The sequence below is a fragment of the Eptatretus burgeri genome, chromosome 6 (assembly GCF_056783735.1).
Source record: "Eptatretus burgeri isolate ZD-2024b chromosome 6, Ebu_testis_v1, whole genome shotgun sequence".
NCBI lineage: Eukaryota > Metazoa > Chordata > Myxini > Myxiniformes > Myxinidae > Eptatretus > Eptatretus burgeri.
In genome coordinates this window covers 11,141,877-11,165,480 of record NC_140966.1, presented here as the reverse complement: position 1 = coordinate 11,165,480, position 23,604 = coordinate 11,141,877, and the positions used below count along the sequence as shown (strand labels likewise).

The 23,604-nt window shown below is 41.8% G+C and overlaps 1 protein-coding gene and 1 long non-coding RNA gene across 9 annotated transcripts in view; one reads left to right on the top strand and one right to left on the bottom strand.

Moving 5' to 3' along the window:
* The window catches only part of LOC147024248 (uncharacterized), a 26,114-nt gene extending 17,768 nt beyond the window's left edge, over positions 1–8,346 (top strand). For both annotated transcript variants that reach the window (XR_015058946.1, XR_015058947.1), the window contains exon 3: positions 7,780–8,346. This is a non-coding gene — a long non-coding RNA (uncharacterized LOC147024248). The remainder of the gene's footprint in view (positions 1–7,779) is intronic.
* Positions 1–22,901, bottom strand: part of NALCN (sodium leak channel, non-selective) — a 195,057-nt gene extending 172,156 nt beyond the window's left edge. For 3 of the 7 annotated variants that reach the window (XM_085883981.1, XM_085883985.1, XM_085883984.1), the window contains exons 1-8: positions 20,629–20,815; positions 17,532–17,595; positions 16,479–16,598; positions 14,456–14,638; positions 14,248–14,331; positions 12,513–12,652; positions 12,215–12,343; positions 10,169–10,320 (exon numbers count right to left, since the gene is read on the bottom strand). In XM_085883981.1, coding sequence (XP_085740107.1) covers positions 10,169–10,320; positions 12,215–12,343; positions 12,513–12,652; positions 14,248–14,331; positions 14,456–14,638; positions 16,479–16,586 — 796 coding nt within the window. In that variant the 5' untranslated portion in view covers positions 16,587–16,598; positions 17,532–17,595; positions 20,629–20,815. Of the gene's footprint in view, positions 1–10,168; positions 10,321–12,214; positions 12,344–12,512; positions 12,653–14,247; positions 14,332–14,455; positions 14,639–16,478; positions 16,599–17,531; positions 17,596–20,628; positions 20,833–22,851 lie in introns of those variants that run through there. The other 4 variants (XR_015058942.1, XM_085883982.1, XM_085883986.1 and 1 more) reach the window with 4 other exon arrangements.
* Between the last annotated feature and the right edge of the window lie 703 nt (positions 22,902–23,604).

Below are 23,604 nucleotides of genomic sequence, written 5' to 3'. Positions count from 1 at the left end.
CAGTATTGCCAAACTGTTGAAATGACACTAATCAATTGAAGATCAAAGCCAGGCTTTCGAAAGCCAAGCAGTCGAAAAGGATCTATCCCCAACAGCGTTGGTTACTGGATTGACAAGAATGAGCTTTCGGAGGACGATGATCTCCAACAGAAAGCATTTCTTGAAGGTTTCAATTTCTTGAAATCGGAGTAACATCACTGATGCAGGGGTACATTCGATGGGACATCATTGATCTGAATAAAAGAAGCTGTGCTTAAAGTTTTGGGATGTCAATATCAACTACATAATTTTTCTGGAGACATTTTCTCAGCATCAGAGTTTTCTCCCCAGGGGCAATTCAAGAGAAAACTTTCCATATGGCCATATGCCTTGAAACCAGGTAGACCAAACCTTTTCGTAAATAGCATTCAAGGTTTGGTCAAAGGCTTAAAACGATCCCATCCTATGGTGTTCCATTGGCGTGTCAGAGAATGCTGGGTCTCTCACACCCAGCTTTAACCTGCAAAGGACAGCTCGGTTTGTAAGACAGGAAGGCTTTGAGGTTTCATACTCAACAGCCTACTTCTGAAGAATAGCAAGGAAGGCACTGAAGTTTTCATCAATTGTCATTTACTGGATAACCTTGATGAAAATAAGTGCATTGTACTGCCTGTCACCGGCTGAGAGATTTGATTGCTGTAATATTACTTGCACATTGCACAGCCTATTACTGCTTACTGTGTAGAACTGACGACATGCAAATGCCGTGGGTCATGCTCAACTCGACGGTGCAAATGTACACGGAATGGACTGCCTTGCACGAAAGCATGTGGATGCAAAGCCCTTTGTAGGAACCCGTTCAGTGTACAAGCCGATCAATAGCTCTGAAAATTGTACTTGGGTGTTCTCACAACACTTTTCTCTTCTGCAAAGCAACGTAATTTTGTGTTAGAAAGAATCTGACAGCTGTTGAAATAACCTTTGACTGACTGTAAACCCATCTCCATCAATAGTGCTAAACATTTTCTTTTTCACATTTGTTGCTCGTATGTGCATTTTCAATTTCGTCTTTAAGTTGTCAATTATGTGAAAAGTTGTGATCCAGTACAAAAATAAAGCACAAAATAGTGTTCCTCGTGTCAGATTACATAGTATTTCACAATCATGACAAATTTCTGGCTAGTACAATTTGCAGTAAGAAAAAGACTAAATCTGATGGTGGCCATTTTGATTACTGTCATGGCGGCCATAATATTCAGATGCAGACTTGGCAACAAGTGGAACTAGACTTGGTCATGCCTAGACTCTTCAAAAACACCAGTTGCACCATTCTAACATGAAATCAGCAGCGAACCTATTTTCTAGGCTAGCTACAGATTTTGGCTTCTAGACTATAAAGTTTTAGAAAGATTGTCTTTAAATAATCTTTCACCAAGATTCATGAAGAAGTAGTAGTCTATTTTTTGAATTTGAGCTTTCATGCCAATGATCCTCATCTCAGAACCAAGGCTTTCATTGAGGTATGCATCCCATTCCATCTACAGGGGCTTATAATTATCAACAAGGTGTCGGAAATTTTCAGCGATGAATCCAACTGCTCCTTGTTTTGATTCTGGCACTGGTACCCCTGCATCATAGCCTTGCCCTCTCCATTTTTTTGAGTGAGAGATTAAACGTTGTTTCACATCTTTCCTAAGGGCCATGTCACACCTTGACGTTTTAGCCAGCGTATGGCAAGGTATCAAAATGTATGTAAAACGCTGGCGTACGCTGAACTATTAATGTTTTTTTTCCAGTTTTGGACGTATTCATAACGAGTTGAACGTACGCATAACGTATACAGAACGTTTCGATAACATAGATACAGTAACTTATATCAACGAATGCTGAGCGTGTTGTCGGCGTTCACAACCTATGCCCAACGATAGTCTAACTTATGCATAGCGCGCGGCAGCGTATCGCCGACGATCATGTGGCGTAGGCGATTAAAAGGCTGTGGCTCGACGATTCAAATCATAACAGCACTAGACATCGAAGTGTCAAGCCGCTGTCACACCTTGACGTTTTAGCCAGCGTATGCCGACGTATGAAAAATTTGCCGAATACGCTGGCACACGTCGAATACGTTGTGGGTAAGTTTTGTATACGTTAATAGCAAGCTGAAGCACGATGGCATACGTCGTAGTATGCCGAGTACGTCGACAAATTTTCAGCATGTTGAAAATTTTTCGACGTATGCCAGCGTATGACACACGTTCCGCATACGCTGGCCATAAGTTGTAGGCACGTTATGCGATCGTTGACACACGTCGACACACGTTACTTGTAAGTTACTCACAAGTCGAAACACGTCGAGGTAATGTTTGGCGTCAGTGTTCCAGACTCCCTGGTTTATTAGGGTACCATGTCAGTACAGGGTACCCTATTGTTTTTCTTCTGTTTATTATTACGCATTATACATTATTATTATTCTTTTTCCGCCAGCATTTTGCACCCTTTTTCGCTTTAAAAATCATTTTCTCTGGGACGCTAAGTCCGATCGACACGAAATTTTCACCAAAGTATGTATCTTTTTTGATAGCACAATCACGTTATAATTACGACGTCATTGGTCACGTGGTGCGGGCGCCATCTTGAAAAAAAACGATACATTTTGGACATCTGTTTCTCAGAAACCATGCAATGGAAAAATGTTTTCGTTTGATACATTTTACTAAGCTCCCAATGGGGAACACATGTGATTTTTCGTAACATCAGAGGTGAAGCGATATACCGGTGAAAATTCGTCAAGTCGAACCCTGCATGGGAAAAATCTGAAATTTTTTGTACATCATCTACTCAAAAATTCACTGTCGAAAATGTTTTTCATGACGTCATCGATGACGTAATTCGGCTGCCATCTTGTTTTTTAGTGTTTTTTTTTTTTAATCTTCTTCTCCACAACGGCCTGACAGATTGAGGCGAAACTTTACAGGTACATTCCCCAAGAGGTCCTCTTTCAAGTTTGTTAATGTCTTCTTGATTGGTCACATGGTTTGGCGGCCATCTTGAAAAAACCCTAAAACCATCAAACATCTTCTTTTCCAGAAGCGCTGGTCCGATGAAGGGGAGATTTCACAACTATATTCGGGACATGTATGCGATATAAGTTTGTTAATTTCAAATTGATAGGTCACATGGTTTGGCCGCCATGTTGGATTTAAGAAAAATATTAAATAATGTTTTCTCTGGAATTCCTTAAGCCATCGAAGCGAAAATTTGCAAATGCCTTCTCCCATCAAGTCTGCATAGATGGTAAAGAAAATTTTACCTCAGAAGTCACATGGTTTGGCGGCCATCTTGGATAGAAAAACCGACCTTATCCGATTTACACAAAACTTCACACACTTGTTAGGGTCGATGATAGAAAGCAGAATTTAAATTTATGATGTCATAGGTCACATGGTTCGTCAGCCATCTTGGATTGAAAAATAATAACTTTAAACGTCTTTTTCTCTGAAACGGCTGAACAAATCCAGGCAAAACTCCACCACTATGACCGCCTCTCCATGATGAATAAAAAGTTCTCACCCCCTTTTGAGGTACGACACAACGTTTGGCAGCCATAGTGGATTGAAGGAAAAATATTAATTAATGTTTACTCTGGAACTACTGCATCAATAAATGTGAATCATCAGCGATGTGATGGAATAGTCATGTGGAATGAAGGTTTGAAATTTCAACGGGATCGGGCCCAGGGTTTGGTAGCCATGTTGGATTTAAGAATAATATTAAATAATGTTTTCTCTGGAACTGCCTTACCTGTCGAAGAGAAAATTTGCAATTATCATCTACCATCGTGTATGCACACGTGGTAAAAATTATGACATCATAAGTCACATGGTTTGGCCGCCATCTTGGATTGAAGGATAAATATTAATTAATGTTTACTCTGGAACTGCTGTGTCTATATATGCGAAACTTCAGATTTATAATTTAGGCGACGTGTGAAACAAAAGTTTAAAATTTCAACCTGATCGGTCACGCGGTTTGGCAGCCAGAATTATTTAATTATTTGAATCTGGTAGCCAGTAATAACGAAATTGAACACTTTGTGCTGCCCGGTTCATCGCTCTTCAGTCCCACGCCGTATCGAAGCAGGCCTGTGTTTGTATCACTCTTAAATAATGTTTTCTCTGGAACCACTTACCCGATCAAAGCAAAACTTTGCGACTGTCATCTGCAGAAAGTCCCATGTTGTATCAAAGGCGGATGTGTGGGTACCCGATCATCACTGCCAGAAGTTATAAAGTGGCAGTTCTAGTTTTATTTTTATTTTTTTTCTTCAGTATGACGGTGATGTTGACACTTCAATTTCTTGTGTGGTTATGATTTAAATCGTTGAGCGGCAGCCTATTAATTCTATTATATTATAACCGCACTCGAAATTGAAGTGTCAACATCACCGTCATACAGAAGAAAAAAACAACAACAAAAAAACAGGGAGTCTGGAACACTGACGCTAACGATTACCTCGACATGTTTCGACTTATGAGTAACTTACAAGTCACGTGTGTCGACGTGCGTCAACGATCGCGTAACGTGCCTACAACTTATGGCCAGCGTATGCGGAACGTGTGAGTCATACGCTGGCATACGTCGAAAAATTTCAAGCATGGAAAATTTGTCTAACAGCTCGGCGTACTACGACATATGCCAGCATACTACGACGTTTGCCAGCGTATTCTTAACGTATACAAAATTACCCATAACGTATTCGACGTGTGCCAGTGTTTTAGACAATTTTTTCATACGTCGGCATACGCTGGCTAAATCGTCAAGGTGTGACAGGGCCTTAACACTCATTATTGCATGTATTGATTTAAGGGATCCAAAAAAACTGCAGAAAGTCTTTGTGGCGGTGCAAGGTGTAATCAATCCACCTAATGAAAATTGTTTATGGCTCCTTGTTGTAAATTTCTCACATGATGTATTTGTCTGACTTCATCTGTAGTCAGTCCAGAAGTTTGGAATCGTAAAATCCGTCATTTGTAAAGTTGCAGGAAATTGATGGAATCTTCCCATCTATCTTTATCTCCTGAAAAATTGACGATTTTTCAAAAATAATTGATGAGATCCATTGATTTTTTTTAGATCCTCGTGGAGGATCTCTGTCTTGCTCACGTTGTTGTTCTTGTGGACTTTTTTGTTTCACAGCCTACAGTTTTCATCAAAACTTCCTGAAACTTGGCGTATATATGTAAAAATACCCCGCGCAGAGAGTAACCATCTCTAATTTTGAAAATTCCTCCTAGAAAAAAGTTATGACGTCAAAATATCTCCGCTAATGGAAATCGCCGAAAAAATTATCTCCAAAACTCGGCAAACTTTTTGAATTCTGTTTGCGGGAATCGAACAGGGCATTAGCAGAGATGAATTACCACACATACGATACATCACTATGACGTCATATCAATTTTTATGACGTCATTCCTATTTTTTGTTTCACAACCCTGAGTTTTCATCGGATCTTCGTGAAACTTGCCATGTTTATGCAGAAAGCCTATGAGCAGACAGTAACCATCTCCGATTTTGGAAATTCTTCCTGGGAAAAAAGTTGACATCATAATATCGCTGCTAATGGAAATCGCCTATACCATTATCTCCGAAACTAGGCAAGCTGTTTGAATTTTGCTTGCAGGAATCAAGCCGGGCATTGACACAGATAATTTATCGCAAACCTGATGCATCACAATGACGTCATCATTAAGAGGACGAGGATCTTAGCTCATTTGAGCTTGTTTTTTAAGGGAGGTTTTAAACAGTTGACGACTTAGGAAAAGGATCGATCGGCCTTGATATATCTGAGCTTGACAGGTGCATGGCCATTGTCTGGCTTTCCTGGACTGGTTGAACTTGCAGCAAGCCTGTAGAAGACCCTCGAGCTTCTCCAACCAAAGGAACCTGACATATCAGATCCATTTCACATCTCAACTGTGTACCTGGCAGAAAAAACATGGTGATGCTGGATTCGTTCTGGTTTTTTTGCTGGACATGTTAGAATCGGAGTAACCTCTCAGACACCTGATGGCTTTTCGACATATAGTAAACAATGGGTATTATTACGTGGATGTACATGCCAGATTCAGAATGAAGCATATCGGTCGCAATCATGACCGCTGCAGCATCCATGCTTGGCTTAGAAATGAAACAAAAATAAGAGAGATAAAGGAGAGAGAATGATATCGTGAATTCAGACAGCACATCCCATTGCATAGCAAGAATGGCAGGAAGCCCCAGCAAGAGGCTGGATGACAAATAAACGTCCTTCAAATGATGATATCAATTCTCAAACATTCCACTGATGTGACTCAAAAATGATCATGACCAGAATCAGTGACATAATGGTTAGAGTATCTGTCCTGAATCTGGGAGGTTGGTGGTTGAAACCCTGATCAAGCTACGCCAAAAACTTTAAAAATGGAAGTGTTTCCTCCTTGCTTGATGTGATAACAACTGGCTTGACGCTCAACATTAAAAAAGATAGAGCATGGGAACCCCCCTCCCATAGGTTGGCATCCAAGGGGAGGAAGAAATTCCTCCTTCATTGCCCCACTGAGTGTGGAACGAAAAGTAATGTCATAAAGATGACATCGCTGGTACTCAGAGTGCTATGGGAAGTGACGTCACTTTCTCCAATCTCAGCGGCTGTGTTTGGGTGAAAGTCACGTCTGGGGTTGTGTCATGCATCTGTCTTCATGTGTGTGTGATTTGTGTCACAGCTACTCCACAAGCCTGAGAACCTGTAAAAAAATTAATTTTAAAAAGAGCGTGTTCAAAAAAAACAAAAACAAGGAAGAAGGAAACAATGGGGAAACCAAGAGAAATTCTCTTGTTCAGTATTGGAAACTCAGAAGGCAGACAGCACTTAACTTGACCCAAGCGCTATGCGGCATTATCGATCACAAATCGACTAACTATTGATACATAATATGGTGCTGCCTCCAAATTAAATGAAGAGATGGTGCTGAATCTTCTGAAGGGATGGGATGGCACACATAGTATCCTATAAATTACTTTGCCCCCAAAAATATAGGACAGATTTAATCCCATTAACACCCCCCACCCACCTCCCCCTCCCTCTCAGTTCCACAGCCCCAGCATATCAGTAAATCCATAATGTGGAATTGCCTGACATAAATTTACCATAAAATATAAACTATGTATACTTTTGATGCAGTTCTGTTGTACAGGGAATCCAGTGCATTGCTTGGCTGGTTACTGAAGGGTAACAGCTTGTCCATATATAAATAAATGGCATGACTCCCAATAGTACTGCAGCATAGCAAACCAATTGTTCGACTTTTCATAAAAGCACCAAAATTGGTACATATGTTGACTAATGTATTCTGAACAATTCTGGATATGGAGCCACTCGAGATTTTGCCTTGGTCAGCTTTGGCGGCCATTTTCCAAAATGGCCACCATTCTACTTTAACAACATGGGATATCTGTCATTGTTATTCTCTTTGTAAGTTTCTCAGAGGTGATAAATACTCCATGTGATGTACATTTACAAAGGAAAACAATACAAATGTCATTTGTGTTGATTTATTATATTTCCAACTCTTGTATTGGGGAAAAATGGTCATTTTTTGGGAAAATCCATTTTCGCACACAGCATCAGTGACAGGTTCAGAAGTATTTTGTTGTGGTGGTGGTAGTGGTGGAAGTGGTGTTGTAATTGGTAATATTGGTGTAGTAGTAGTAGTAGTAGTAAGTAGTATTAGTGTGGTAACAAGGTGTTTTGTGTCTTTGCAGAATATGGAGTGATAATCATCAGGAGCGGAGTCATCACGAGCGGGAGTGAGCATGTCAAAGAAGTTCCAGCTAGTGCATTCTTCCATTGTGACCCTGACCACCATGCCAGTCAACATCCAGGATGACAATGCACTGCATTGAAAGGTTTGTGGTGCTCCTCTATGACCGCACCAGTCCATATACGGACGTCAACGAGGCCAGAAAGAAACTCTTCGCCAAGAGGAACTCCGTCCAGCGCATCCCAGCTACCTACGATGCTTTGGAACAGCATGTGAAGAGATCAGTCTTCCAGGGTGGCTATGTCTGGAGGCAGGTCTTGGTCCCTCAACCCATGCTTCCATCACCAACAAGCTGGGGCTGGCGGCAAACAGAGGATGGGTCCTACGAACCGCTCTGGACCACACTCCCTGAGGCTTCAAAAAGCTGCTTCGAGCTGGTGTCGTGCAGCTGTAAAAAAAGGCTGTAGAAACCGCTGCAAATGCAAGAAGGCTAATCTGCAATGCACTGGACTGTGTGCTTGTGAAGGAGAATGCCAGTAGACAGACGCAGTAGACACAGACTGAGATATCGGCCTAGCTTAGAATCTGCAAATGCAAAGTCACATTGTTTGTAAAAGTGTTGACTTCTTGATCCAGAGCCAGTACACTTGAGCTCAGAAACTCATATTGTACTAGACTGATGGATGCGTGTATCATGTGTCCTGGTAGAATGGTAGTAGACAGTAAACCGTAGCCGCTTCAAAGTGAAGTGTGCAATAATTTGACTACATTTTCTGAGTTTGTCATTATCACGATTATCAGTTCCCTTTTCAAAATAGAGTAAAGTATGTAATCTATAATGCAATTTTTGTTGATTCCAAACCCATTGAATGTGATGAATATCATTTGACTCTTGTTCTCCAGGCAATAATGGGTACTTTTCAGCAAAACGTTTCAGGAGAGCAGGAATTTACGAATCAAATAATGCCTTTTTTACCGAAAATACTGGCTCATAATATTTGAATTCGCCTTTTCATGGTCAATTTACTGAATTTTAAACTTTCCTTATATCTACCACCAATACAATAAGAAAATAAGAGCATATAGCCAATTTCGCTAAAATAGAATGGCGGCCATTTTGGAAAATGGTCGTCGAAGCTGACCAAGGCACAATCTCGGGTGGCTCCATATCTAAAATTGTTCGGAATACATTATTCTACATGTGTACCAATTTTGGTGCTTTTATGCAAATTTGAACAATTGATCTGAAATATCAGACTACGCTACAGGACTACAATGCAAGTCAATTAATCATGCTTCCAACAGCAGCTGCCATGTAACTGCTGCATTAATATTAATTTTTTTGAGGTTTCCTGGCCATTTTATGTTATTTGCATTATCCATCAATCTTCAGATAGGCAGGCAGCAGCCTCTTCCCTCTCTGCAGACCTTGATAGAACCAAGAGCTGGTCGAACACTTGGATTATGTCTTTCAGCAATAAAAAATGTCGCACTCTCACTCTGTCTCTGAAAGGACAGTCTCTTTCCTCTCGCCTGTGGAACAAACTACCTCAGTCTGTTCAATCCTGCCCTTCTTCATTCCAGGGCTTCAAAATTGCTTTTCGCCCTTCACCCCCAATGATACCTCTGATGTTTTCAACCCTCATTAACCCTTCCCAAGACCACCCCGTGCTTACCAGGTTATCATGTTTTCTTCCCCAACCCATCCCACCCTCCAAAACCCCTTTCCACATTTTTGTTTCATTGCTGTTTCATCCCAGGTTTTCCCATCCTCTTCCTTCAACCTCCTTCTTGTAGGCTTTGAATTTTATATCCACATTGTTCACTCCTCATGTCCTCCTCCACCTCCTTCTGCTCTCATTCTTTCCCTCTCCTATTCTTCTTTCCCTCTCCTATTCTTCTTTGCCTCTCCTATTCTTCCTCGAAGTTTCCATCTGTAGTACTTCCCCGCTTTCCACTGTACTCTGTGCCTGGTTAGGGTGGCTGGCTTAGGACCTTAGGGTCCTGAGTATGAGCCCCGTTGGGTGCTGAATTAACAGCACGTGGGGTTGGCTCAGCCTGACATGCTTCTGAGGTCAGTGAAATGAGTACCAGTGTACTGGTAGAGGGGAACATGATCAGCGGTGCAGTCATGCTTCCAAGAAATTATCGCTACCCGGCAGGCAAGCTGCCATACGCAAGAACAGACATGTACTCTGTTGTGTTCTTGCTCTTCCATGAGCCTCGACTTTGCATACAAGAAAATAACGTGAAATGCGATTGTCAACAAAGTCTTTGCTGGGTTTTCCAAAAATTCAAAATTGGAGAGCATTAATCCGTTGTGGATGCCGAGATTAAAAAAAATGATACACTGTAGATTGTGAATCATGAGCAATGAAGATGATTTTTACCGATCTCGTTGAAGCCGCTGTAACCCAGCTCCTGACGGCTGAGGCCCATATCAAGAAGATCAACACACTTGAAACCCTCTCGGCACTCATATCCCTCTCCGGTTGGAGAACAATGAGTGTCTGGGATAGCCAAGCTGTTCCATGATACGTTACTGGAAAAGGCAGCCCACACGTACACACGAAAAGGTCAGTGTCTGGTCAATACGAGTATTCATGTTAGAAATTAATACCAAATATAAATTCACAACATGAGGATTCCAATAATCACACACCATGGTGGTTATCTTCAAGAGTGGTTGAATGAGTACCAAGTTATAACATGATGTTCTCTTTCCAAAATGAAAGTTTCTGTTTGGAGATACACAGTCTTACAAGTCCAAATTAACAAAAACAATTTCATCGTACGACGTTGGAAGCGTTACTTACATTTGCGTCGTTTAATTTGGGTTCAATCTCAAATTGAATCAGTAACTTTATGAAATAAAATAATTTCTTTGTAAAACATGAATCTGATAAAAATTTCAAAATTAACCTTGTGGAATGACGATCTCTATCCATGGATGGCTATTGTCACTTGGTCCTTCACTCCACGTTTTTGTGTTGCTCATTTTGCCTTTTTAATTTGCTTATAATTTTCAAATCGACTATGGTAAGGTAAACCTTACTGTGCATCCTATTGTATGCTACTAGCTTGTTATCCATCCATCCGTCCATTCATTGGGACCATACTCTGTGCAGAGCGTTGGTGCTGCCGAAGCAGTCTCCTTGGCTATTGAACACAATCCTGGATGGGTCGCCACTCCGACACAGGATACCAGCAAGCTGGTACTCATTTTGCTGACCTCGGAAGAATGACAGGCAGAGTCAACCCCACCTGGTATTAATTCAACAGCCGAGTGTGATTTGAACTCAGAATCCTTGAATCCCAAGCCCACCAATCTGACCCATTAGGCGAACAACAGGCAGAGCGTGTTATACTGTACATTTACTTGCATGTACCATAGATCAATACCTCTGCCACCGAAGGTGGACTGAGGTTATGTTTTCACCCCTGTTTGTTTGTCTGTTGTGAGCAGGGTATCTCAAAAAGTTATGGACTGATTAGGCCGATGCTTTGTGGACAGGTTGGGTTTGTGACGACGACGAAGCGATTCGATTTTGATGAAAATCCGAATCCGGATCAGAGAATTCTTTTTGAATTCTCTCGTGATTATTCACCGTTGAGAGATGGATTACGACAAAACTCGGTGGATGAGTTGGATAAGTGGCAAGAACAAGCCGATTGGATATTGGAGGTCTAGATCCAGATACACCCTATCAACGGGATACAAAACGTAAACTGTTCAGCATGGCGGAGGTATGCACTCTACCGAGTGCCATTCTAGTTGTAAATGGAAAGTCTTCCCAAGTCCACATTTCAGAAATAAAAAAGCATTTGTTCTTCCAGTATTATGTGAAAAGTGGAGTTTACAATGCAGGGTTTTCCCCAAAACTGTCACATATATTTGGCTCTCCACATTTAAAAGTCAGTTCATGATGTTTAAACACTTGATCATTATTAGTGGATCCCACAACAAAGCAATAACGTTCATATACATTGGCTGTCACCATCAACATGCTTTGGTAAGTGCCATGTAACTTCACAGTGTTTGCATATATCAATTATGAATGTTTAACAAAGACTAAGATAGTGGCAGAAATTGATGATAATCAACCTGACGAAAAAGGATCCACCAAACTGGTTTGAGCTACCGAACCCTTTGAAGAGCTGCAACCTTTAGTGAATGAGTAAAGAATGATTCGCACATCAGCGTAAAATTTGTCACTTCACTAAAATTTGAAATATGACCATCAGTGATTCCATACATTGTAGTTTGGGGCCATCTATTTATTACATATGCACAGGGTAGGTACAGGGGTCAATATTTGGTCCTTTTTCAGGATGTTTAAACAAAAAAAACAATCAGGGATATTTTCTGGGGATAGCCCTGACAACGACGATGTTAAAATCGAAAACAAGCAAGTGAAATGGCGGATAATTCACACCCAGGTTGTGTGTCGTTGGTTACACAGTGATGGCTGAAGGTTCCAAACATCTGCACACCAAGGATGCCGTAGAGCAAAAGGAAGAAGAGCAAGAAGATGGAGACACTCCAGATTTGCTCACCAGATCTCCTGCTCATCAAGGAGATCAAAACAACACAACATTGGGGTACAAAATGGAGAGCCATGAAGAAGCTCATGTTAAGTGATAAATAAATGATTGAACATAGTTCAAAAAAGAGAAAGAAAAAGGAACTGAGCAGAATAGTAATAACTAAGCTGTGTATGATGTGTAACTTGCTTGAGGATGTTGGTAATGCGCGTACGTGGTAGATCAAAGCGGAAATATACACGAAATGAACGGATCATGATTAGTGGCCGAGGGATTCTCAGCATACTCAGTGGTGACATTGTGTCTACCAGTTGGGCTATTTCAAACACCTGGAGAAACACAAGCATATAACGTGCAGATTAGGTTCTTGAAATGTTCAGCACATCTACAATGACCAACTGGGGAAGTAATCAGGCTTATCTGACTCTACATCAACTCAACAGTCCATGCCTTTTGTGAAATAGCTGCCCTTACTCAGTTTCTATTCCTACTGACATCTCTTAGAATTATGACAGTCCTTCTTTGTTATATTTAGTCATGTCAAACTTTCCATCAGACGTGAACTGGCACGTCCTCACTCCTATTGGCAATCCTGATCATGTCCTTGTGAAAGTGTTTCTCTCCCTTGTGGTCTTCAGAGAGCAACCGAGGAGCCGGCGTGTATGGCAGTTTGATGAGGCAGATCGATGCACTGAAATCCACCATCTCCCTCACAGACAGCTTCAATGTCTCATCCGCTCCTGACTTCAACAGTGTCTGTAATTCATTCTTCAACTAACTTATTTCTCTACTTCACCGATTCATCCTTTCACACTTCCAGTTGTCCTCTTCAACCTTGTGGCCCTGGTTGAACTGAGGCATGTGGAGGCATGTGGAGGCATGTGGAGGCATGTGGAGGCATGTGGAGATGTAATTGAGAAAATACAGCTTACATTAGACACCAGACAGAAGTATTGTATTCATCGATGATTTGAGTGCACATCCCATTTGAGTAACCAAACTATTTATAACAAGATTTAAAACCTTTTCGGGCTAATCCCATCGTGAAATTACAGATTCCTCAGCAAGATTAACTAAAGGGTCAAACTATTATTACATTGCCTTATTAAGACCCTTTTTGGTCTGTAAATATATTAATCGTGTCAAGAATGTCTTGTGGATAAATGTACTGTGCTCATATTTTCGAAATGCTTCCTGCGGAAGATTTGGACTTTATCTTCTTACTCTTGCGATGCAGACACTTACTTTACATGTTTATTACTCCACACATGTGAAGCGAAAAGCAGGGTAAGTAATTGATTAATGTCTGCCCTCCAATCTGTCTTATTGGTTTATGATCGAGGAATGACATATTTAAATTGAGTGTTATATTTTGAACACAAATTGGAACATGAATCGGAAGACAAGTCTCTCGTTTTACCGTACTTTGGTTCTCAACTTGTCCTGACTGCACATGCGCAGATCGAAGTGAGATAATATATTTTCTCTGTCTGCATGCCTGGCAGTCAAACAAAATTTAAAATCATTCCAGACAGAAAACTTAGTTTTTAATGACGTTATAAAGGACACAAATAACAAGCAAGAATAAGACATTTCCAACTCTATCCAATGTATTGGAAGAGTTTATCTAAATTGCTATGGCAACAACCCAGAGCTATTCCCAAGAAACACATTTTATGTCCCCATAATTTTATCGTGTAACCAACTTTTGTTCAAGCCATATAGCACATTTCATGATGCAGCACGCTGTTCTACGAGTAGCACCACATGTCTACTCAAGTTAGAGTTGCCTCTGCCTAGAATCAAACTCAGGACCAGAATGCTGAGTTGAGCTTGCTACCATCGAGCTTCGATGCCTTCTCAAAGAATGCAAAAAACACTACCCGAACATCTCAAAGAATGCAAGAAATCTCGAGAACATTACCTGCAGAACAAGAGAGACCCAAAGGAAGATAACCATGGAACCATCAAAGACACACCACCTATCCTTAAGATAAGGATTCTCCCCCTGGAAGAAGAAAGTTTTGAATCGTCAATCACATTCTTTATGCTAAATCAATGAATTTCAAAGTGATGACATTGTAGAACGGCATTCCATCATTACTCTGTTCCAAACACTTTTATTAACATACTTGAATGATCCCACGAATGTGCATCTTCGCAATTGTCTCAGCACTGAACAGCAGTGTAAGTGTGCAGTCAGCTGCACAGGTACCGTACTGCAGCAGCGGAAAGTCAGCGAACGTGTGCGGAGTGTTTGCACACACGGACACCACACTGGCTATGGCGCACATCCGGAGCATTCGGTGAACCCACTGCACATATGCACAAAAACAAATGCAAGGCCAAATACTGCATTGGAGTCATCAGAAGGAATCCGATTAAGCAATGAAGAACAAAGATAGAGTCGTCAAGAAGAACCTGGATAGGATTTGGATTTCAGCATAGCACACCATATTGTAGCATAAACGTAATGTGGCCATGTATCTTCAGCAAGTACATAGCACAGAAGTTTATTGACTTTTTCGTGTGTTTCCAGGTGTCTCCTGTGAAACATGACATAGGATTTAACCCACAAGAAAAATCGTCATGTGTTGCCTGGTTTATTTTTTTTTTAAATAATTCAGCTACACAGCTTCAATGAAGCTTCAGGATGACCGATGGAAGGCAGCCACCATCAAGAAAAACTAATCGTGAGTGGCAAAAAGGTTATGCAGATTGGTAGCATCCTGCAGAGGAAGACGGCAGGCAAGAATAAGTGGTGAGCACGTTGAATACGTTTCGTGAGTTGTTCAAGCGCAGTCCAAATAAGTCCATTCGGATTTGGAGCATGATCTTGACAATAAAACTTTAAAAAAAAATGGTCTTTCACATGCAGCAAAAGACTTTTTATGTATATTTGATTATTTTTAAAATTCCATTTGAATTTGGAACGGTAATTTGTGGACACCCTGTGTTGCAGCATAAACTTAATGTGGGCATACACTCTCCAACTTTTAATTTCTTTTTTTGTCTCTCCTGTTGTATGTCATACATGGCTGCTGCTAGCATCATTTCTAGGGAGTGCAGCTTTGGTGCTGATGTGCGCCTTGGAGGTTAGAGCAGAGTTTTCTGAAAATTCTCCAGGATGCCGCCGATAACTCGGCTACCTTTTGGGTGATTTAACATCTATTTGGGATGGTAGCGGCTGGGTCGCCAGCTGAACATCCATCCGAGGGATGGCACATTTTGTGATGCCACACCCTGCCTATGAATCACCAATCTGACAGTTAATAGTTGGGTAGAGAATACAAGCTAGACTAGACAGCTCAAAGGGAATTGTGCTACCACATTCCTATCAGAGACCTTTTACCCAATTTATTGAAAGAAATGAGAACTTTTGTATCACATAAGGAACAAAGTTGGCCAGTGCATGTTATCTCACAACATTCCATTCATCAGACGTGTTCTCATCTGAAAATATGACATGTCACTATATTTAACCCTTCTAACCCTGGGCTGCTTGAACTTTCGGCTCCTTCGCCCTGAGCTCTATGAAGAAAAGTCTGGCAGCTCGGGTATATGGAGGTTTGAATAGCGGCCAGTAAAATGGCCACTCGGGTTCAACGGGTTAATGAGGACATGTCTATGCATTTGGCCAAAGAGTAAAGATGCAAGACATGGAGCTTGATTGCATGAGAGTTCATCAGATAAATATAAGTAATGGTCTGTCTCCCAATATATGGAGGCTAATGGAATATGAGACAAAAGTTGACTTGGTGGTGTAATGCTTGGAGTGTTCCCTCCGAGTATGGAAGATTGGCGATTGGAATCCAGCCAAGTCACACCAGCCAAAAATGGTATGTCGTGCTGCATCCTTGCTTCATGATCAGCATTTTAAAAGGAAAGTGCGTGGACAACCATAGGTGAGCAACTATTGCACAGGCTTGATGGGCCTAATGGCCTTCTGCCTTGAAGTTCTTTACAATGGAGCAAATATAAAAATAACCTCAAAAGACAAGCTTTCTCATAATGATAGTAAACATGCACCTTTATAACTGTTATCAAAGCAACTTTCTTTGTTGTTGGCCTCAAAAAAATTAAACATCTTCCCAGTATGTGCTTGGTTTCTTATTGTAAGGTTCTATCTGCCAGACACTGTCAACACACACTTACTGGCTTGTTGATCCAAAAGATGTCAGCATTGTCCGAAAGGTTTTCATCTGGTCCAAAGTCTGTGACGGTCTGGCTCTCAATTCGTGAGCTCTGCTTGCGTTTCAGCATATTTGCCACTCACTACAGGACACGATACTCATGAAGTCCAGAAAGATCACACTTTTCAAACAATGTCACAGTTTGCCATGTTTTTGTTAATGGTGGATTTAAATCCAGGTGATGAAGAACACAAAATGTTTGCGACAAATACAGAGAGACAAATCTCAAAATGAAACAAATGATGGTTTACCATACAAGTTGTGATATGAACAGCTGATTGCAGTTAAAAAAAAAAAGGTTGGATACATTGAGATAGACATTGACTCGGTCAGAAAACATCATTGTGATCAATGATCAGATCGATCTAGTAACCTTTTGCTCAACCAGAAACGTATCCCGAGTGGAATCCCAAAGATCTCTCTTCAACAGATGAAATCACTGAAAACGTTTTCAATGTTTGATGTACCAATTTAAAAAAAAAAAAAAAATGAGATAAGCACATGGGAATGATAATTATAACACATAGGAACCCCTCAGTGCTACATATTGCATCGAACAAACATTCGAGAGAGTAAAACTTCATGACATCAGTGGTGACCTCCAGTATGTGAAAAATACATGATTTTAATGTTTTATCTGTTAAGACAAGTTGTATTATCATGGCTAGACATCAATACAGTTGTGAACAGCATTGTACGACAAAAACAGCATGCTACGGTAAAGTGTGGATAGGTCTTGGCCCATGACTTGATGATGTTCCATCACAATGACAGCTGCTCAATGTTTATTGGGATAACAGAGTTGATGGCTGGAAAATTTCTCAGCCGTGTGTTTTATTTGAGATGTGCCACCATCTTATACAAGCAAGCACAGATTTTAAAACGAGGAAGAGACTACTCAGATTATCTGTACAGGTTACGTAAGGAACAAGGAATAGACTATTCAGATGATTTATATAGCTTAAAGCAAAGCAAAAGTCTTTTCATTTCACGAAAACACTCTTGACCTTCTGACCTGTGGTTTGGCGCACATAGACGACTGATTGGCTCTCACACCTACTGTACAAGTTCATCTGCACCTACCAGAAATCGGCAAACATCACAACATTACATAAAAAAAAGGTGCAAAAACGGATCCCCTTAATGACACAAAAATTAGCTTACTGTACTTTCAATCATCAGCAAGGTCATGGAATCCATCATCACAGTTGACATAAAATCATTCCTTTTATCCAACAGCATCTCACATCATCAATCTGGACTCAGACCTGGTCACTCTACCTTGAACATGCTGCTTCTCCTCTCCCAACAATGGTGGAGTCCCCAATATCAGACATGAGATCAGGGCCATCTCTGTGAACATATCTCGAGCTTTTGATACAGTCTGGCATCCTGCCCTGCTCTCCAAACTGTCTGCCTATGGAATCCAATTCAAACTCCACTATTGGATTACCGACTTCCTCCACTCTCGAAGACAACGTGTGGCTCTCAACGGATCCCTTTAGTGTCCTTTCCCTGTCAAGACTGGAGTACCCCAAGGCAGTGTTCTATCTTCCAGATCTTATACTTATAGGTCCCATATTATTCCAGATCTTCATGAATGATCTCACTGACTATGGAAAATCCTCTTTATGTCTTTGCTGATGACTGCACTCTCTGCTGTGACATCTCTCATCCTTCTGAAAGACAGGCAGCAGCCTCTTCCCTCTCCTCAGACCTTGACAAAAATCACAAACTGGTCGAACACTTGGAACATGTCTTTCATTCCTGACAAATCTGTCTCTGTCTCTGTCTCTGTCTCTGTCTCTATCTCTGTCTCTGTCTCTCAGAAAGGACTGTACTGCAAACCCTCCCACCTACTTTCTCAACAACCCTCTCGACGAGGTTCAGTCACTAAAACTCATAGGTTTCACTCTCAGCCATGATTTCTCTTGGGCAAGACACATTTTAAAGTTTGTCTCCAAAGCCAGATGCTGAGTTGTCATCCTCTTTCATGCAAATGTCCTTCCCTGGCGCACCTCAACTCCGATCCACCGACAAGGCTTTCATCCGCCGCTTGATGGAGCATTGCTCTCGCGCCTCACATCTTGCTCAGCTTGACACAGTGGAAACTAAAGCCTTCAAGATCATTGAAATCTCCAGCAATGAAGCCAAGTCTATGAGCCTATTACTTTGCCATCACTGACAGGTCGGTGGTCTCTCTGTCTTCTTCTACCACCTTTCTGGTCTTGCACACTCTGCCCTCTGCATGCTTTGTTCCCCCCAAGTATCTGCAGGACGCATGTGGTTCAGCAGCAACTCAATCGCAGTGAAACTGCCAAAATACAGAACCATTACTCACCTCGACTCATTTATTCCTCTCTTTTCCACCTGTGGAACCACCTTCCACACTCTTCAATCTCATTCTTCCCTCCAGGTCTTCAAGACAGATGTTCACCACCATCTAAGATCATCCCCAATCCAAAACCATGATCTTTTCTGCACCCGTTAAAGCACCCCTCCACCATTCACAAATTTTTATTCTTTATCCATCTTGTCTACCCCTTGCGTTCCCCCCTACCCCTCATCATTACCTGCATCCTGTGTTTGTCCGTCGCCATCTATTTTCTCCTTCCGCCCTGCTGTTGGTGGTTCCCCCTTCTCTTGCATCCTAATCTGATCGGTGTTCTACGAGCCTTGACTATGTATATAAAACAGAATAAACTAAAAAAAAAACAACAAGGAACAAGGAAGAGATGACCCACCTAAACCCGTAACCAATTAAATTTTACCCAAAGTACTGTAATTAGTTTTGTTAAACATAATTTCATTTCAGCAGGACAGGCTGCTTACATGCATCCCAATAACAGTGTGCCGAAAAAAATGTCACCACCCTTACAACAACAGGCACTGCATTGGAAAAGGCAATTTTATTAGGATTAAAATCCCTCTGATCGGAGATCGATTCCAAAACCAGATCGGACTGCATGCGAGAGCTGTCCAGCCGGTCCGGTTCCACATTGAAAGAATCAACCTTTTGAAGAAAACGGTTTCCTTTTCAACAAACTGTTCAACTTAGAAGGTTTAAGACCCCCTTCTGGTGGAACTACCAAAATCCAGAATCACTGCTCACCACTCATTCATTCCATTTTCTTTCCCCCAACCGTGGAACCAACTTCCACATTCTCTGCAATCTCATTGTTGCCTTCTTGTCTTCAAGACAGCTGTTCACCACCTTCTCAGAACACCCCCCCCCCCCATTCAAAACCATGATCTTTTCTACCCTAGCTAACCCTTCCCAAAGAATGGTGTCAGCTTAACGGTTAAGGTGGTTAGCTTAAGATCTTATGGTCCTTGAGTTTGAGCCCCCTTTTCACAGTAAAAATAACACCAGGTGGGTTGATTCAACCTTGTCATCCTGTCGAGGTTGGCAAAATGAATACCGCACCAGCTTCCTGGGAAGAATGATCCATTTGAGTATCCTGCATCGAGGTGGCCACCTGTCCAGGATTGTGCCCCCAAGCCATTGAAGGAAAGGCATCTGAAGATGCGAAAGGAGTGGTTCCTCTTTTTTTCTTCTTACCCATCCCCAAGCCCACCTTTTTCGAGGTTTCGAGTCTTTCCTTCCTGAGAGTTTGCTTCAGTGCGCATCTTGTAAATCCACTCCGTGCATCTTCTCCGAGCCCCCATTCTTCCCCCACATCGCTTCTTTTTCAAAGCCTCCCCCTATTTCATTTCTCAACCCTGCTGTTGGTGGGTTTCCTCCCATCTCTTTCGACTGTTGCGTCCTGATCCGTTCTTCGTTCTAGGTCCTCCATGAGCCTCGACCTTGCATAATATAAAACAATGGATGATTATTGCCTCAAACGTACATTTTTGGCTTTTCATTTAGGCCGATTAAAAATCCGATTCATAGTATACACCATTTTGCATCTGCACGTCCAGAGGAAAATGCACAGTTGGGCATGATGATGAATGAAAGATGTGCAGCTGCGACGCCAATCCGTCAAAAGAAAAACGTGTGCACGTGGCGTGACAATTATAATTACAATGACGTCATAATGACCAACGCAAAAAAACGGATCATTCATTGAACGTACTTCATACAGTAGATGTATATTATAAATATATACCTTATGATGTCAGTGTGATGTAGAAGAGTCCGCTCACAGTGACCTCGCTCTGGTCTGCAGCCCCGAGCAGTCGGTGCGGTATGTGAACCGGTATTTATATACTCGGCCTCGAAGCTCGTCTGGCCCCGTCTCGCGACACTCGATTGTCTGATTCCGAGCAGAGTGTGACGTCACGCTCACGGACAACACCAAGCTGCATCATTCGTGCTAATGCTGCGTGATCAGTGTTTGTTATTGTTTTTATCCATCGCACGAAATGGTACATCCTTTTTATCCGCACTGTCTCTTATCTCATTGTTGCTTCACACAGTTCACTTCAATCAAATCTATAATTTCACATCAAAACTGTCACCTTCAAACAGAACGTAATATATATATATATATATATATATATATATATATATATATATATATATATATATATATATATATATACATATGCATATAAATAAATATATATACACACTCTGTATATAAATAAATATATACACACTCTGTATATAAATAAATATATATACACACTGTATATAAATAAATATATATACACACTCTGTATATAAATAAATATATATACACACTCTGTATATAAATAAATATATGTATATAAATAAATATTGTTGCGAATTCGCGCCCGCAGGCGTGCGGACGGCCACGTGACTCGAATCGCGGCACGTCGCCCACCGGACGGACAATTCAGTCGTGACCCTCTCGGACCAACGCCGGGAGCTAGTCACGGGTGGGGGTTTAACCTCATCACGATCGTGCCAATTGCCCACCCGCGTAGGATAGGGATGCTCGCCAAATTCGATCTACCTAAGTACCTGCGCGAATGGTCGACCGGGCAATCGTACCACGCCACAGGCCGACTCTGGACATGAACCGCTGAAGCGGTCCGTTCCGTGCTACAGTGATAACCGAGCGGTGTTATCGTCGGCCTCGACGGTTCCGATTAATTATCGGGCGTATTAAGCCCACCACGAACCCTTTACGTGAAGCAGGATTGAGGGTCGATTAAAAGGAAGGAGAGGAAGCGAAACGGGAAAAACAGTTCAACACAATGCACATTTATTCCGCGGCACACGGAAAGCACGTATATACAGCCACGATAATCAAAATGCACATATAAAGCGAAAGCAAGAGTTAAACCAAATACGCATACACACGGCAACACTTAGACAGTTCTACTTTACCGACGGCACCAACACACATTTACTCAAAAGCAAAGGAAAGAAGCCACCCTCATAGACAAGGGGGCAGACGGGGCCCGTGGGCCTTTATGGCGTGGGACTTGGCAGACCGAACGAGTCCCACGAGATCGTTGCAGGTTACCTGCACCCTCACGGTGCGATGGTGGGCGAGCTGTCTCCGGCGCTCCTTGTACGAACGAGCAGGTCCGCGCAACACGGCTGGCAGAGCGGCGCCTCCAGTCCGCGTCCCCTCCGCGACATCCGGACTCTCCACCGACTGCAAGCTCCAAAGAGCGGGTCGCTCTACGGACCGCTTCTCCAAGACCCAGACAGGCAGAAGACCATGAACCGCCGACTGACACTGACACTCACCGACCGCCCTGACCTGACTTCTTCTGAGCAGCGCCTCCGTGCGCCCTTTTATTTCCCCGGCACCCCGCCCCTCCCTTCACGGCACGCGGGGGGGGGAACATTCCACCAGAGAAATCGGGGTGGGAGTTGAGTTCCAACCATCATTCTTGTTTACCAGGGAAATCGGGGTGGGAGTTGTTGTTGTTCCCCTTTTGTGTTCGTGGAGATGTTGACGGTTGCTGGCGGAGTGGTGAGGATGGCGTGGTTGTTGAGAGGCAGGTGTGGTTGTGGTTGTTGTGAAGCAGCGTTGTGACTGGTGGTTGTTGTGTGATGGCAGTTGAGACGTGGTTGGTTCAAAATAAAGATAGAACAGAAAAACGGCTATCTCAAAGCGTCACAACCCGAATGAATCGCATAAATTCTCTCTAGACAACGGATTTGGGGCTAACTACACATGTACTTAGAGATATCTCACCTACGGGCCCTTCATGGTGTAATGCGAATTTCCACAGCCGTAACAATATATATGTATATAAATAAATATATGTATATAAATAAATATGTATATAAATAAATATATGTATATATATATATATACATATATATATATATATATATATATATATATATATATATATATATATATATATAGATATATACACACAAACATGCACACTGTACTCACCTCCACACAACCATTTTCTTACGTCACAAGTGATCTCATCTGGGTTCAATTCCTCCTGTAAAGGATCAGACAACAAAGGAACCTCCTGGTTTTTCGGAGGAAGGATTTCATCTTAAAAGGTGTTGCATCATCTTACACGGGCCACATCTTTTGGATGGGATGTAAAGTCGACTTAAATATCATATATTTATTACGTACAAAACATGGCAGAAATTGTGACCCTAGTGACCCATATTCTCAAATTATGCCCTTTCTCTCCTCTCACTTATTGTGTTTTATTCAAAAGTTATTTCCCTTCCCTCACCCTCCTCCTCCTCCTCCTCCTCCTCCCCCTCATCATCCCACTCTCATTACCTCCGCCACCAAAGGAGGATATGTTTTCACCCCTGTCTGTCTGTTTGTCTGTGAATAGCATATCTCAAAAATTTGTGGACAGATTCGGACGAAACTTGGTGGACACGTTGGGTGTGTGACAAGAACAAGCCGACTCGATTTTGGTTTAGGTCAGCATATCTGGTCTATCAATGGGATACAAAATGTAAACTGTTCAGCGTAGCGAAGGTATGTGCTCTACTGAGTGCCTGTTCAACTTTACCTTTCGAATCACCTCCCAGCTCTTGTGTTTCTCAATTACCATTTGGGGCCATAAATATAATTGTTGCAAAAGACATTACATGTCGTCGACATTTTTTGATTTATCATGTAGTCAGGGAGAATGTTTCACAAAATAAAGTCCCATGGGAATTTTGTGAT